At 37.0% G+C, this 17,300-nt stretch overlaps 1 protein-coding gene across 1 annotated transcript in view; it reads right to left on the bottom strand.

Moving 5' to 3' along the window:
* LOC141394769 (myosin-VIIa-like) overlaps positions 1–17,300 on the bottom strand; it is a 75,136-nt gene that overhangs the window by 45,603 nt on the left and 12,233 nt on the right. Inside the window, 2 exon segments of the mRNA XM_073969645.1 lie at positions 1,344–2,465; positions 6,384–6,650. Of these exon segments, the coding sequence (XP_073825746.1) occupies positions 1,344–2,465; positions 6,384–6,650 (1,389 nt within the window).

Here is a 17,300-nt window from a genome sequence, read left to right as displayed (position 1 = left end):
CGATATAAACGCAGATTATATAAACAACTATCGTCCAAATGCAGTCCTCGGAGTACATCTCTCATCTATCACAGCAAAGGAATAACATCTGTTGCCACGATAAACCAGGGTAATTTTGGTTTAACTACATTCGGACTGGTGCAGCCGTTTTAATTCCTATAGACCAAGGATAGATGACACCGTGCAAAATATCTGCCCAGCAAGTAGCACAGAACCCCACGACACGCTGCACATTTTCAACTTTCCTGCCAAACTTACTCAACTAATTCCAATAGATTTGTGGCTACAAACCATCAAAGCAGCCTAATTCCTAGTCGGTCTATTGGTAGCAATCATTGAGCTTGAACTCTATATTTTTGCACCAGAGGTCAAGTTCGATGATGGGAAATATCGGCCCACATTTTGGTACCCATATAACGGTACCTCCCGATTTCAGATATTTTCAGGATTTTAGGTGCATTTTTGAACGAACTACCTGTTATTTAAGAGTTCGGATTCCCAGTGGTCACGAAACTACTTCAACAAAATATTACAATATAGATTCATGTTTTGGTCTAGCCCCCATATAACGGCACCTCCCGATTTTCGGTATTTTTGGGAGTTTATCTACATGTTTTAACCGGACTTGGTATAATGTGACCACTAGGATCCTCAAGTGGTGCCACAAGGATCCCCAAGTGGTGTTTGTTAAATCCGGTTATATATGTATAAACGTACTATTAAGGCCAGTTCCTTTATAACGATTCGTTCAGGTAACTACTTCGTTTTTATACCCTCCTCCATAGTATGGGGGTAATATTAAATTTGGTTGTTATAGATAGGCATTTTCGTCCGGCTGTCTGCCCGTCCGTCCGTCTGTTGAAATCAAGATACAGCTCACAATTTTTAAGATAGAGCTTTATAATTTGGCATACATGTTTCTTACTCATAGGATATTTGGTATTGAAAATGGGCTATATCGGTCTACGTATTGATATAGCCCCATAGAACGATATCTCTCGATTTTATGTATTTTGAAGGTTTTAGCCTCAATATCACACCGAAATGACTCAAATTTTGTATTTAGTCTTGGTTGGGGGTACAAAACATTTCACATTCTGTATTTTGAAGATTGTGGCCTCCATATCCCACCTAAATGGCTGAAATTTGTAACTCGAACTAATTCAGTTTTAGTCGTCCTTGAGAAACAGATCATAGATCCTCAAATTGGCCAATAGCACACATTTGGGAATTGGCCCGCTAAGAATATTACCTGGCGGATCGTTCTTATTATACCAGCACCACGATAAATGGTTCAATAATACATCATAATATAATAACAATAAAAAATTATAGCTACTCACCTTAAATATATGTTTCACAAAGAATTGCTGTAGATTTTCATTGGCATAATTAATGCACAGCTGTTCGAAACTGTTGTCTTCGAAATTTTCAAAGCCAAATATATCCAAAACACCAATGGTGTTAATATTTTTCACAGGATTCTTATCGATGGTGTCATTGATGCGCTTAATAATATGAACAAATATATTGCCATATAAGGCTTTGACGAAGGCATCACGTCCCTCCAAAGCAGAATCTTTAGACAAACTCGTAACCACATGTTCACCATGTATGATCATGGTCTTTTGTGTTAGTGTTTCACACAGGGCCTCTGTGGTAACACCCAGCAGCGAAGAAACTCTGGCAGCATTGGTTGGATCATTAACTTCTGCCGCCTCCATGTTCCGTACCTCAGTGGCTTTGAAACCCAAATTGCCCAAATGCAAAACAGCCGCCAATAAATTGAAAATTTGCCACTGTTCCTCAGGACTAAATGATAGCACATTCATGGCCGAACGTATATCAGCAAAATCTTTGGCATCACTTTTCCCCGGCAATTTAAAACATCCTCCCTGTGCTAAATAATGATATTTAGCCGGTGATTGTTCTTGTAAATGTAAACGTTTGCGTTCTTCCTGACTGAGGCCAGCCAACATCGAGTAGAAAATGTGATAATTCCGCTCTTCATGATTCTGTGAGACAATGCGTGATTTTTCCAACAGATATTGTTCAATTTTTGCACCCTGTATAACACCCGCCTCCGTGAAACGAATTTCAATGTATTTACCAAATCTTGAAGAATTATCATTGCGTACTGTTTTGGCATTACCGAATGCTTCCATAATGGGATTAGCTTCAATTATTTGTTGTTCAATCCATGAGTGTTTCCCGCTGATGGCTGCCAAATATTGCAGTATCAATTTTGTACTCTCTGTTTTGCCAGCACCGGATTCACCGCTTATCACAATACATTGATTTGCCTTCTCTCGTCGCATCTCTTGGAAGGCATTATCACTGATGGCAAAAATGTGTGGTGGTAATTCGTTGATTTTCTTTCCACGATATTCGTTGATTTCTTTGTTCGTATATATGGGCAGGACCTGATAGGGATTAATGGCAACCAACATGGAACCGGTGTAGGTCTGAAAATGTAGGAAAGGAAATATATTTAGTATTCGTTGGAATATACAAGAACTGGGGGTTTTAGCTACCTAAAAGGAGAAAATATATAAATCTCTTTGTTTTCAAAAGTTATTTATACGTCCCATAAGATTATCGACCTACCCAAAGACATATTTGGACGGGCCCTCCTCTGGTCACAATCATTAGTAATTTTCGGCTTGACGAAGGGACAATGTAGACTTCTCTCATATCAATGAGCGTACGCCGATTCATATTGGCTCAATGATATGAGACCTAATTTGTATCGCCGAATTTGAACCACATGTCTTACGACGCCACTTGTAGAGATGTTTTTGATGGAAATGTAGGCCAGGAAATGTATGCCACTGAGGAGATTTGCCACCGCCGAAAATGTTGATGTTCTGGTCATGGATTGTATTGCAGACCTTCTGAGTGCATGGCGGACGTGATTACCATGGTGGCTCTCTACTAAGCGTATTTAGGACAGAATAATGCAATGGTTTAGAACATCATATTTGAACATTTCTGGATATACTAGGCCCAGATACCAGGTTCTTCGACACCGGATTGACCCGAAAAAAAACTACATCAGTGTTCTGGTCAGCAGCTGCCAACTCAGTTTACATATGTTTGTATTTGTATCATTTTCTGCGGATTCTTTTATACGCAGCGTGACGAAGTAAAAGGTAAGATCGATATCATAGTGGACTTTATGAGGCGGAAGAATACTACGGACGTGGCGGTGCAGGAAACAATCACAACAACAACTGCAGCTAACAGCGTTGTGATGGATACAATGTACTGAAGAAGGTTCTCACCTTAAGTATTGTTGCACCAGTCTGTTCAATACAGACCTATCTTGCTTGACCCGTACACGGAATGTATGGGGGTAGCAGTCAGTAGTGAACCTGTCAAAATAGTTTTGCTTAACGAGTGCATCCCGCTGATTAATAGCTGTACTTCTGGTTATAGGCCCAACATTAGCCCGATATTGCAAGGTCATGATAGACTGGTCTTAGGGGACTTTAATGTCCATGATGAGATGTGGCATTCGGTCCTAGGTAATGACCAGAGAGGTATAACACTGAATGATGACGCACCTTACAGAATTAGATGAGTGTGCCAAACATAACCATCCTGTCACCTGTTCCGAAGTCAGCTGGCAACCCGTCTTTTCTCTTGGGTCAGACAATCTCCATATAATCGTCTCCCTTAGCAGATCGCACGACTTCATCACTTCTGAACGCCGTACTTTTATCAATCCTAGTAAAGCTAATTGGCCTATTTTCGGAGAGTTCATCAATTGCCACTTCAGAGAACTGCCCAATCCATGTGCTGTTCTGATAGCAGAAAATATATTCCGGGACATCATGCCAGCTGCAACCGCTCGTTGGTAGAACCCCCGAAGTGAGACCAAATTTCTCAGCAGAGGCGGCAGGACTAGTCTATGAGCGTGCTGAGCTTCGTCCTGCCAATCCTAGTGACCCCAGAGTTAGGAAATTATTAGGATGGCCGGTGAGCACTAGCGGAACAAGTGCCTAGATCATCTGAAGCGATGCAACATTGGATCCGCAATTAGTGAATTATGGGCAACGGTTAAGTCACTCTCGAACCCTGAAAAGAAGGAGCAAAGGATAGCCACATTTGACAACGTCACGCTGACTGATACGAAAAGGTGATTGCGCGTTCTTTTAATCAACAAACTGTCAAGCATCCCGGGATTGATAGGGTGACGAGAGGAGTTCTGCGTTGCACTAGATCTCTTCTTGTCGAGGAGGAACCACCACAATTTACAATGTATGATTTTACAAATGCCATCAGGAACACTGATGGTATCTCCATGATAATGCTAAAACAGCTTGACGAGCAGGGAGAAAGATCTAAACCTTTCGCTAGCCAGCCACAGTCTGGAAAATTGGCAAGGTCGTCCCGCTACTGAAGCCAAGGGCAAGGATGCCAGCCAAGGTGAATCGTACAGGTCGATTACGCTTTTGTCGCCCGTAGCAAAGACCCTTGAGGCTTTACACTTCCCCAGCATCGGAAATAGTTATTAAGCTGCCGATCATCAGCATGGGTTCCGTTAGCAGCATAGCACTACAACAGAACTGCATGCCATCTCTATACATACAAGTCTATACATACAGGTCGAGGACAAGCGGTGTAATAGGACAGTATTGGTGTCGCCTTTGATACTTGGGGACATCAAACAGACTACACTCCACCCAAGTTTGAAGCTTTCCAGCCAAGTTTGGACCCAAATCATATGTGGAATTCAGGAAAAAGAAACATTTGTCCCGTAGAGTGAAATAGAAAGTTCACCAAGGTGGGGTGATATCTGCGAAACTATTTGACCTCTACCTTTCCTCAATATTGCATTGACATCGTTACGTATGCGGATCTTGACGTCCGGTACATTCCCTGATGTCATTTGTGAACGGCTGAACTCCTATTTGCTCGATCTTACCACCAAAAAATACAAATTTCCGCTACTAAGTCAACGACCACTCTGTTCACCGTATGGACTAGGGAGATGACATAAGCAAAGAGTTGAATGTCTTGGTCGATGGTAGCAGAGTTCCGACAACTAACTATCCCAAGATCCCGGGGGTTAAAAGTAGACAGCGTCTCATAGAAGTCCCTAGCCGTCAGCACTTTGGTAAGATGCGCTTTGTGTGGTCCGTGAACATAAGTGCAACGAGATGGGTTAGTATTTAAACACTGAGAACTGCAACAGGGTATCTTTCCACGTCAAACGTCTGCATTAGGAACCGGAGATTCTTCCAGTACGGCAACACAATGACCTGCTCTCGTTGCAGTACTTGCCACGGTGTTAGCGTAAGGATCATCACAATCACCGTATAGATAGGTCTCCCCTTAGATCAGCAAGTCTATCACATTGGTTTTGATAGCACTCACACAGATGCAGTCGCTGGTGCCATAATGAACTATCTTGTGAATACGGTCCTCGAAGTACATCCTCCATCTATCGCAGCTGGAGAACATCATCCGCCACGATAAACAAGAGTAATTTTGCGTCAAGATGACGCAGCTGTTGATTGTTGCTAGGATTTTATAAGGAGGTGATACAGTCAGTGCATTGTCTCAATTTGAACTTCTATATCTCAAAAACGGTCAAACCTACGAAAATATCATAAAGGTTAATCTTGTGGAGAATTTTCACAGCTACAACAGTTTCACATAGGACTCGCGGTTTCCAAGCAAAATCGTGAGAACCTAAAGAACCCCTAAAAATGTGAACTTAAATCGCGATTTATTTGAAAATCCCTCCGGCGATTTTTTTGTTTCTTGATATTTCTTACCTATGAGCATTGTAGTTTCAGAATCTGCAAAAACTTCCCAGGTGTAAGCACCTTCCATTTAAAATTAGTTAAGGTGCACCGTGATAAGAGTGGCCAAAGAAAAAACCTCAATGAGAAGTTTTTCTTATGTTGTTTTGCAAACACTTTCGTTGGGGTTATATGAGGTTGCCTATGAAAAACTTCTCATTGAAGTTTTTTCTTTGGTCACTCTTACATTTCGAGCCGACGAATGATGTTTGGGTATAAACAGTTTTTTGTTGAAGAAGTTATTGAAAAATAACTTCGGTGGATAATATCCACAAACAAGAAACAAGGGAACTGATCAGACCCTGTGGCGAGGATCGAAACCAGTCTTCCCTACTTACCCCTTCGCGAACAATGCCAAACTTTTTCCACTAATAAGTTAGTTGTTTTAAAAAATTAAATCAAAATTGCAACAGCTACCCTCATAAAACAACGCTACCAATGTTCTGAATACAGATATCTTTGTGCCATCAAAATTTATTCATAGAAGTGGAACCACTTTACCATTAAAAATGATTTCCTATTATTTATTGAAGGTGAAAAAACAAACATCTATTTCAAAACTATACTTACATAGATCTTCTTTTGTTTATAGCGAATTTCCAAATTTCTAAGAATTGTATACTCTTGTAGTTCACCCAACGTTATCATGTCGTCAACACCATTTTGTGATGTCAAATGCATTGCCTTGACAATATCTGTATTGGGCACCCAATATTGTTTGCCATAATCATCGGTAACTAGGGTACGATTTTTATCTGTTCGAACGACATGTGCACCAAAGGGTATTGCAAATTCACTATCTGCATTCTGTTGCGATTTGACCCATACATATTCAGCCTGGAAAGAGAAAAATATGTTTTTATTGTAGATTTTAAGCTATTAATAAATAATAAATTGATTATAGTATTGTAAAAATGTTGGGCATTATAAAATGCAATAGAGATTTTGATATAATAAATATAGAGACCTCATATGGTTAGATGTTGGCCAGAAAGGGAAAGCAGGCAAGAGCAAAGGCTGTAATCGGGATGGGACCGACCATTTGATACCTTAAATATTACCCACCATTTTCATGTGTTACAAACTTTTGAGCCAAATCAAATTTATAATACCGTCTCCACATAGTGTTAGAGGCTATAATTACAAGTTGCGTCACTTTTTATTATAGATCCACCTATCAATACATTCCACTTAGAAACGAGTTTTAGTATTTTAGATTGTAAGACAGCAATATTTTTAGAATAATCAAGATATTGTTTCCAATTTTTTTCAATTTTTATACAAATAAAAAAGTGTGATAAATAGTAATATTTCACCGTTTTTCTATCCGTAGACAAAGACCTTGCAAAAAATTTAAATTTCTATAAGATATAGAAAATCACCTAACAGAAAATTATCGGTATAGGTCAAGCCTGTATGAAACATTTGGTTTTGGTTTGGTCGGATCAAACTTTTTATACTCTCCACTACGAAATGTATTTAAGGATATATGAACAGTTAGTGACTACTAAGTTACGTCTAATTCCTTGAAGGAGAGTACTATCTTAACTGATTATAATCACTTTATATTGAAAATTACCTGTGTGAAGGTTTTCAAACATTGAGATTCCGAAACACTAAGCAACCAACACTCATTAAAAGGGCTCATATGGGGCGTCATCGTTTTTCTTTCTATCCTCTGACCACACACAATACCACAATACATCGAAATACATAAATGCCGGTTCATGGAGTTTAGACTAAAACCTACATACATTCATATATACGCATATTTTCTTGCGAGTACGTTTTCCTATTAACAAACAATTCAGTACGAAAATGTGACTAAAATCTTCAAAAAAAAAAAAACTCAAATTCGGTGGTAATCTTACCTGAGGCCATTGACCTGTAACGACAAATTTCAGGTGGAAAGTTTAATACCCCCGAAAATCTGTAGGGAATATATGAAGGCGTGGATCTATACCGACATATTTCAGGTGGAAAGTATAATACCCTCAACGAAGATTAAATTCTAAATTTCAGCCATTTCAATGGTATATTGAGGGCACATCCTTCAAAATACCGAAAAATTGGGAGATAGGAGATATACCGACAGATTTTAGGCGAAAAGTTGTATACCCCAAATAAAAACTAAATTAATATTTTAGCTATTTCGGTGGGATATTGAGTCTAAATCCTTTAAATACATAAAATCGGGAGGTACCGTTCTATAGGGGTTATATGAAGACGTGGACCGATATAGCCCATTTGCAATACCAAACATACAAAGCTTTATCTTAAAAATTGCGAGCTGTATCTTGCTTTCAACAGACAGACGGACGGACATAGTCAAATCGACTTAGAATTCGCCATAATATGGAGGGTATAATTAAATTTGTCATTCCGTATTTCCGGGTATAATTAAATTTGTCACATCGAAATGACTGAAATTTGGTACTTAGTCTTCCTTGGGGGTATACAACTTTCCCCTAGAATTTTGTCGATATAGGTCCCCATAGAACGGTACCTCCCGAATTTCGCTATTTTGAAGGTTTTGGCCTAAATATTCCTCCGAAATGGCTAAAATTGGGTATTTAGTGTTCGATGGGGGTATTCAACTTTCTCCTCTAATTTTGTCGGTATAGGTCCACGCCTTGAACGGTGAAGTTTTTGCCTCAATATTTCACCAAATTGGCTGAATTTTGGTGTTCAGTCTTCATTTGGGGTATTAAACTTTACATATGAAATTTGTCGGTATAGGTCCACGCCTTAATATAGCCCCCATAGAACGGTACCTCCCGATTTTCGTAATTCTAAAGGTTGTGACGTCAATATCCCACCGAAATGACTGAATTTTGTTATTTAGTCTGAAGAGAATTATTAGTATTGGTTCACGTATTTCTTTATCCCCCATAGAAGCATACCTCTTGATTTTTTGACTTTTTTAAGTTTTAGCCATATTATCTTACCGAAATATCAGAAATTTGGCAATTAGTCTTCTTTGAGTCTAAAAATTTTCCGCAGGAATTTGTCGGTATAGATTGACGAAATTTGCTGAAATCCCCAAAATAATCGGAAGGTATCTTTATATGGTTGCTATACCAAAACGTGGACCTATCTTTGCAATTTTTAGTGGAGACCTTTTTTTGGTCATAGGGAACCTCAAATAAATTTTCGAACACCACTTTCCGGGAAAACGAAAAATCTGAAAAAAAAATTTGAGTTCATTTTTGACATCAATGGGTCCTAATTACCCTAAAAAAGTGCTTTGTTTAAAAAAAAAAAAACAAGTAAGAAAGTATCAGTCAGCTGAGCCGACAGATATATACCCTCAGCCACGTATCCGAAGAAAAAAAGTTAACACAATACTTCTGTAGGTTTTTTAGCTGTAGTTTTTTTCCGATGTAGTACATATTCGGACCTAATACAAAGGAAATTTTTTTTTCTTTATTCGTCTATGGATATTTTCCTTACAGACTATATAATTAAATATGTTGTACTTAATTTTCTGAATTTAAATATATTACAATTTTACTTTTCAATTTACAAAGTTTGAACTAAATCGATTTCTCTCGTAAAGGTTAGCCAGTTTAGGTGGTGTCGGTAGGATTTTCCGGACATTTTTGGGTCATTATCTCAGGAAGTATGGACTTGCCCACGAAAAAAATTACAACGTCGTAACAGGGGCGGCAAGTGCAACCTGCTGCTTCACAAATTAATAAGATCAGAGAGGAGTTGTTAAACTATACTTTTTCCAAATTTTGTGTGGGAGGTACCCAAATGAGTGGACCGATATATTCCATATTAGAACCCGATCTATGCCTGAAAGTAATATTACCAATAGCAAAGTTTGGCTCAATTCGGTTACTCCCTCCTAGAGTTATCATGCACACAATCTTGGCGAAAACTTTTGAACCTTTGTGGGGGAGGTACCGGAAGGAGTGGACCGATATGGTCTATCTTCGAACTTAAACTAAGTTTAGACAAAATATTGAAAGACCCAAAATTTGAACCAAATATGTTGATCCGTTCGAGAGTTATTGTGCGCTCCAACTACGACACATGGTATTATATGGGTTGTGTGCTGTTTTCGTGCTGATTTCTGATGGACTTGCTCCTGAAAAAAATTATATCGTCGTAATGGTGGCAGTGAGTATAAGTGGCTGCAACAAAAATCAAAGCGATTCGAGAGCAGGCCTTAAACTGCACTTAAGCAAAATTTTGTGTGGGAGGTACTCGAAAGTGTGGACCAATAGGGTCCATATTGGAACCTCATTTATGTCTGGTAGAAATGTCACGATGTGCAAAGTATGGACTAATTCAGTTATTCCCTTCAAGAGTTATCGTGCGGACAATTTTTCCGAACATTTTTGAACTTTTGTGGCGGAGGTACCTGAAGGAGTGTACCTAAATCTTCGAACTTAAATCAAATCTGGACAAAATATTTCGATACCCAAAATTTGAACCGAATCGATTGATCCGTTCGAGAGTTATCGTGCGCACCAGCCAGACAGACAGACAGACGGACGGACATTGCTAGATCGACTCAAAATTGTCTGAAACGGATATCGTACAAACATACTTTGGGTCTAAAACCATTATTTCGATGAGGCACATTTTTGGTCGTATCAAAGTGTAAATACCCTCTTTAGCCTAAAGGCTGAGGGTATAAAAATAAATAAAAAATTTGTCTCGGTACGATATGGGTTAATGCGGTCAACAGATGTAGCTAAAATACTTAAAATCGGGAAGTACCGTTATATGGCGCGGCGCCGATATCTAAACCTGTCTCCACCATTTTCGGTACAGACGTTATTTTACCTCTTGGAACTTCAAGTGCCAAATTGAAGCCAATTTGGGCGGAAAATGTAGCTAAAATCCTAAAAAATACCTTAATATGGGGGCTATACCGAAACTTCGACCTATCTCGATAATGTAACTAAAATCTTCAAAATACCTTAAATCGGGTGGTACCATTATATACAAGAATGTGTGTGGACCTATATAGCTAATCTTTGAACTTGACCTATAGTGGTATTCTGTACCTCATTTTTTGGTAAAATTAAAATATAATTTCGGTAATTAACGAAAATGTTCGGTAATTTAGCGACGAAAATAAATTCGTCGGTAAGTCCTACCGATAACATCAATGTTGTAAACTTTTATTGGTACTTTTCAATCATAATTTTACGTTTGAATTTTACTGATTTTTGTCGATACCAATACTGCTTATAGGAAAAATACACTCGGTTACAAAATTTTAGCATTCTATCTCAATTATTGCGTACGCTAGAGTGGTTACAACAGACGGACGAAAATGGCTAGATATATATGGGGATTTCTGAGTGAAACCGGACACTTTATCAAAATGAGGTTTTTGCTGTGGTGATGCTGCTCATCAGCAAAACATTTCAGTATATTTTCAGATTTTTATTGACCCACGCCTCCAGAGACATCGCGCCTTGAAAAAGTCGAAATCTGTAAAAACTATATACAAAGAAATACTCATAATTTCTTTAATATTGGTCCAATTTGAACAAAATCGTTTCGATCGATTTTCTTGAATTTTTTTGTATTAAAGTACAATCAATTACACAAATATTAAGTCATATTTGGTAGTGGGATTGGAATTTTTTTACAATTTGTTACTTTACATTACTTTTGTGTGAAAATTGTGAAAAAATTTAATATACAGCTTATACGAGTATCTTTGTTCCTGAAAGACACATTCTTCCCTCGTCAGTTATATTTGACCTTTGCACTGATGTCGTTTACGTTGATCAGATAACAGAGTGATCAGATAACAGAGCTACAGCCTAATATATCCAGTTTTTTTGTAGTGTAGTAATTAACACTCTAGAGGTCGCAATTATAGCCCAATAGTCACGAAATTTTGCACGAGATAAGAGTTTAGGTAGAAGAAAATGCCTACAATTTTGCATGATTATCTGATATTATTTAGCGGGTGTCATAGACCATTACTTTTGTATGAAAAAATATACAAATTTTATTTTGGTCCATATTTTAATTCCTGGAGGGCATATACCGGCAAAGTAGCCTACATATGCAATTATAACTACTGACCTTTCCCCTGATGCAAATTCCATTAATGTGTCTGCTATATAACGAGCCTACTGCCTAATATATAATGAACTATTTTCGAAGCATATGTAAGGTACAAATGCACAATTTTTGGACGATAGATCTTCAATAAACTCGCAATTTTCCCAATTATCAAATATACCAAATTGCATGGTATATGTATTTATTTATATTATGTGTATTCCGAAAAGGAACCTGATATTCAAGGACAATTTGAAGATGTAGCAGGAGGGGCTACTCATGTGAACAAATCATATATGTCGATCCTCTAGAGAATTTTACACAGCTACAACATTTTCGTTAGCCCCATTTCAGAATCAAACTTCCCAGGTGTAAGCTCATTTCAATTAAAGTTGGTTCAGGCGCATCGTGAAATGCTTTAAAAATAAATTGTTTGAGACTATACAAATATACATACATACATCTAATGAATATAAAACAAATAATTAATATCAGTCGGCTGTGCTGACAGAGATATACCCTCAGTCTCTGACAAAAAAGTAGCAAACACAGTGATTAGCCGTATATAAAATATTGTGATTTTGTATCACGATTTTGTTTCAAAATATATGGAATCTGTAGGTACCGTAATGTTCGGCTATACGAAATCATTGACATATAGTGCAAAAATTATTAATATGCAAACTTCCTATTTATATAGAAATCGAAATATGAAATTACGTTAAACTAAATCTGGAAGAAATTTTTGAAAAATTTAGATAGTGACTTTGCCACTAGCCATTTTAGTACCAGCCGGCAGGGGTTTCGGAGCTTCTGTACCATTATCTCAGGAACTATGAACTTACTCTGAAAGAAAATTGTACCGTTGTAATTGGGACCATGAAAACAACATTCTGCATAAAATTTCATATAGATCCGAGACAAGTGCTGAAAGTGCACTTTTGACAAATTTTGTATGGGATGTACTCGAAGAATATTCCATATTCCAACCTGATACTGGATGAAATAATATGATGCGCAAAGTTTGGACCAATCAGAAACTCTCTGCAAGAGTTTTCCCAATTATCAAATATACCAAATTGCATGGTATATGTATTTACTTATATTAGGTGTATTCCAAAAAGGAACCTGATATTCAAGGACAATTTGAAGATGAAGCAGGAGGGGCTACTCAATGTGAATTTTCCAATTTCGAATATTTTTTAGAAATGTATAATTTATATATTTTTCCACAAACATCCCAGTAAAGACAAGGGAGGTTTCTCTTATATCAATGGATTCATATTAAGTTATTGATATGTGACCTAGTTTTTTTATCGCCGAGTCCGAACGGCGTGTCATAAGTTGCCACTTGTAGAGACGTTTTTCATGGCTGAAATACTCAGGAAATATCGCCAACATTACTAAGGGGTATTTTGCCACCGTTGACAATTTGTTGGGAATCGAACCCGGACATTCAGCGTGCGAGGCGGTTGCACATAGCTAATTCCTACAGATTGTGGTGTATGATATCACATGGTCGACCCCTTCCGACTATAGACTTTTCTTACTTGTTTTAAACATAAAATAGCGAAATGTGCATCCAAGCCCACCGTGCAATTGTTTTTCTAGTTTTTTTTTTTTATTAAAAAGCTGAAAAAACAGAAAATGTACAAAAAAGTTTTTTTTTTCAAATTGGACCAATATTAAAGAAGTTATGAGTATTTCTTTGCATATAGTTTTTACAGAATTCGACTTTTTCAAGGTGCGATATTTGTGGAGCCGTTGGTCAAAAAAATCTGAAAATATACTGAAATGCTTTGCTGATGAGCAGCATCATCACACCAAAAATAAACCTGTGCTTCACGTAGGTTTCTATGCTGCTACAACTACAACAACAACAAAAAATAAAGGAAATCAAAAACCTCGTTTTGAAAAAGTGTCCGATTTCACTCAGAAATCCCCATATACTTTATGTGGGCGCAAATGATTAGTTCGATGTGCTACAAACAGACAAACAAATTTAATATACCCTCCATATTTTGGTGGATGGTATAATAAAATGTTCCGGCAACCAAAAAATACTTCGATTGTTTCTTCAGTTATCACTTTGTAAAATATTTCTAGCATATTAACTAAAATTTTAAATTATTAGTAAATATAATAAACATGTTATCAAAATATCAAGAAGATTCGGGAAGGTTTGGTTTCACCTCCAAAATAGTTGGATTTTTTATTGATAATTTTATCATAAAAATGTTCAAGGCATGGTTGGCTATATCTTTATATATAAAACTCAATTGTCGTTTGTTGGTAATTGAATCAGTTGAAAACGGCTGGAGCGATTTGGATAATTTTTTGTGGAAATGTTAGTCATAGTCCAATTTAGGTTTTTCTGCAAAGAAAAATTGGCCACGCCCACTTTTATAAATATGTTATATCTACGAAACTACTCAATAAATTTTCCTGAAATTTTCAGGGAACGTAGAGTGATGGCCCCCGGTTTAAATAGGCTACATATTTGGTTCAATTTCGGATCGGGCGGGGTACCTCCCCTATGCCCTATTTTTTTAAAAATGCAATATTTGCAACAACTACAAATGTATCGCTTTGAATATTAATTTCCGAGTCAATGGCGATTGTGTCTCCGAACTTACGTGCTTATTTGGGGCATTAAGACTGGACAACGCCCACTTTTTAAATATGTTATATCTACAAAACTACTGAATCGATTTTCCTGAAACTTTCAGCGAATGTACAGGGTTGGTCCTACATATCTTTCGACTTTCGGTTCGGGCGGGTACCTCCCCTATGCCCTGTTTTTGTAAAAATGCAATATTTGCAACAAATACGAATGTATCGGTTTCGGAACTTATTTGCGAGTCAATGGCGATTGTGTCTCCAACCTTACGTACTTATTTTGGGACTTAAGATCCGACCACGCTCACTTTCTAATTAGGTTATATCTACAAAACTACTGAAGGGATTTTCAAGAAAATCGCGATTTGTCTAAACTTTTAAATCTTTATAAATAAAAATCAAATGTCGTTCGTTGGTAATGACATCAGTTGAGAATGGCTGGACCGATTTCGATAATTTTTTCTGTAAATTGTGTGCCATAACCCGACTTGGGTTTTTATGCAAAGAAAATTTGACCACGGCCATTTTTACGCCAAATTTTTTCAATTTTCAATTTTTATCTTTTCTACAAAAACTACTGAACCGATTTTCCTGAAATTGTCAGAGAATGTACAGGGATGGCCCCCGCTTAAAATAGGCTACAAATTCAGTTGAATTTCGGAAAGGGCAGGGTACTTCTCATATATCCTACTTTTTTAAAATGTGTGCCATAACCCGACTTGGGTTTTTATGCAACGAAAATTTGACAACGGCCATTTTTACGCCAAATTTTTTTCAATTTTCAATTTTTATCTTAAAATAGGCTACAAATTCAGTTGAATTTCGGAAAGGGCAGGGTACTTGTCATATACCCTACTTTTTTAAAAATTTTATATTTACAATAATTACGAATGTATTTTTTTGGAAGTTAATTTGCGGGACAATTGTGGTTGTGTCTCCGACCTTACCCACTTTTTTAGGATCCAAAGACTTAACCACACCCACTTTTTAAAATATGTTACATCTACAAAACTACTGAACCGATATTCGTGAAAATGTCAGGGAATGTACGGGCATATTTTCTTGAATTTTGAAGGGGACATATTTAAAAAAACCCATTACCTTTATGAAATGCTGTCATAACCCAACTTAGGTTTCTTGGAAAGAAAAATTTACCACGCCACCGAAAACAGGTTACATATTTTATTGAATTCCAGAGGGGGCGGGGTAACTCCCCTATGCAATATTTTTAAAAAAACGTTATATTTGCAAAAATTAGGCATGTATCGGATTAAAAATTTAAGGATTAATCTACAATCTAGGTACTTCTTTAGGGCCTATAGGCCCGACCACACCTGTTTTTATTTTAATATAACACAACTACAATACTACTGAAGAGATTTTCATAAAATTTGCAGCAAAAGCTCAATGTTTGCCGTTATGTATATTTTATGAATTTCGGAAGAGGTAGGGTACCTTTCCCATGCCTTTCTGTAAAACGCTTTATGTATAAACTTATGATTATATCGGTTTCAGCATACATTTTGGTAGGCAATGAAGTTGTGTGCACCCCAGGTACATATTTGGAGCCAAAATACCGGCCCAGGCCTACTCTTTTAATATGTTATATCTGATGACCACGCCCACGCCATGCCACTCTTTTCAAAACATTATTTTTCCAAAACCACTGAACCTAATTTTCAGAAAACTTTTAGGAACTTTCAGAAAACCGTGGTCCAAAATGCTGTATATATTTGTAGACGAATTTCGGGGCCTATAATTTTATTATCGTTATTTTGCTAAACTTATGAGCGCATCGGGTTGTAAATTAGTTTTCGAGACAACGGTGGTTGCGCCCCCGATCAAGAAAAACTATATATTTACAAATGTACTTAAATGGTGAGGTTCAACGGCCCATCAGCCATGAAAAGCTAAAACATATAAGTCTCAATAAGCGGGAGAATTCGATTTAACCGGTTTTTTAACTTTTATAATTAGATCGCTTTAGGATAAAGACAGGGACATGGACGATAATAAATCCTAAAATTCACAAATTGGCGAAAAAATCCGACAAAGTCCGTAAGAGAAAAGAAAGTTTACAGACAAAATCTGTTGATAAATTTAAAATCCTTCTCGGTTTGACAATGGACCGAAGAAGTGAGGTAGAAAATACCTATTTTTGAATTGTCAAGCATAAAGTCGATAAAAAGTTGTCAGTAATGGCGGGCCAGCAACGCGGACCGGGGTCTGCTAGTTAAATATAATATTATTATTCTACAGTGTCTTATTTTGCTTTGGAGGTGAAGGCTTTTGGTTATCTTCCTTCGTCAGTCAAGAAATGTCATTGATAACATAATTACCGAACTAACCGCGTACAATGACATAGACAACAGCATTCTTTTCTCAACCATCACCGACCGATATGTAAGTTATGCCGCTCTTCCTACAGCAGATAAGATAAAAGCATGGACACAGTCTATGGTTAACAACGGGATTTTTTTTCTTTTTTTTTTGTGTTTTGAACATTCAACCTCAATGTTATGTTATCGTCAGATTTACGACTTGTGAAGTCTATATAAACAATAAAATTTATAGTTTAATATACGGTAATCATTTGAATGCATGGTTTAGGATCAGAGAATTGGTTCTTTTGCTTTTGTTTGAAAATAATGTGATAATTTCTATATTTACTTTGATTATTATTATTATTATTATTTTTCACACATCTGATGACTTCATCATGATTATAAACAAATTATTATTTTATTGGGATAATATAAGCAAACAAATAATAGAGGAATTTTTGGATTTAAAGGTTAGATTTTTCGATTTTATTGTAAGCTTACA

The sequence above is a fragment of the Musca autumnalis genome, unplaced genomic scaffold (assembly GCF_047663935.1).
Source record: "Musca autumnalis isolate F117 unplaced genomic scaffold, ASM4766393v1 scaffold_2, whole genome shotgun sequence".
NCBI lineage: Eukaryota > Metazoa > Arthropoda > Insecta > Diptera > Muscidae > Musca > Musca autumnalis.
Note: the sequence above shows the minus strand (reverse complement) of the source record. Positions and strands in the feature narration are given on the sequence as shown.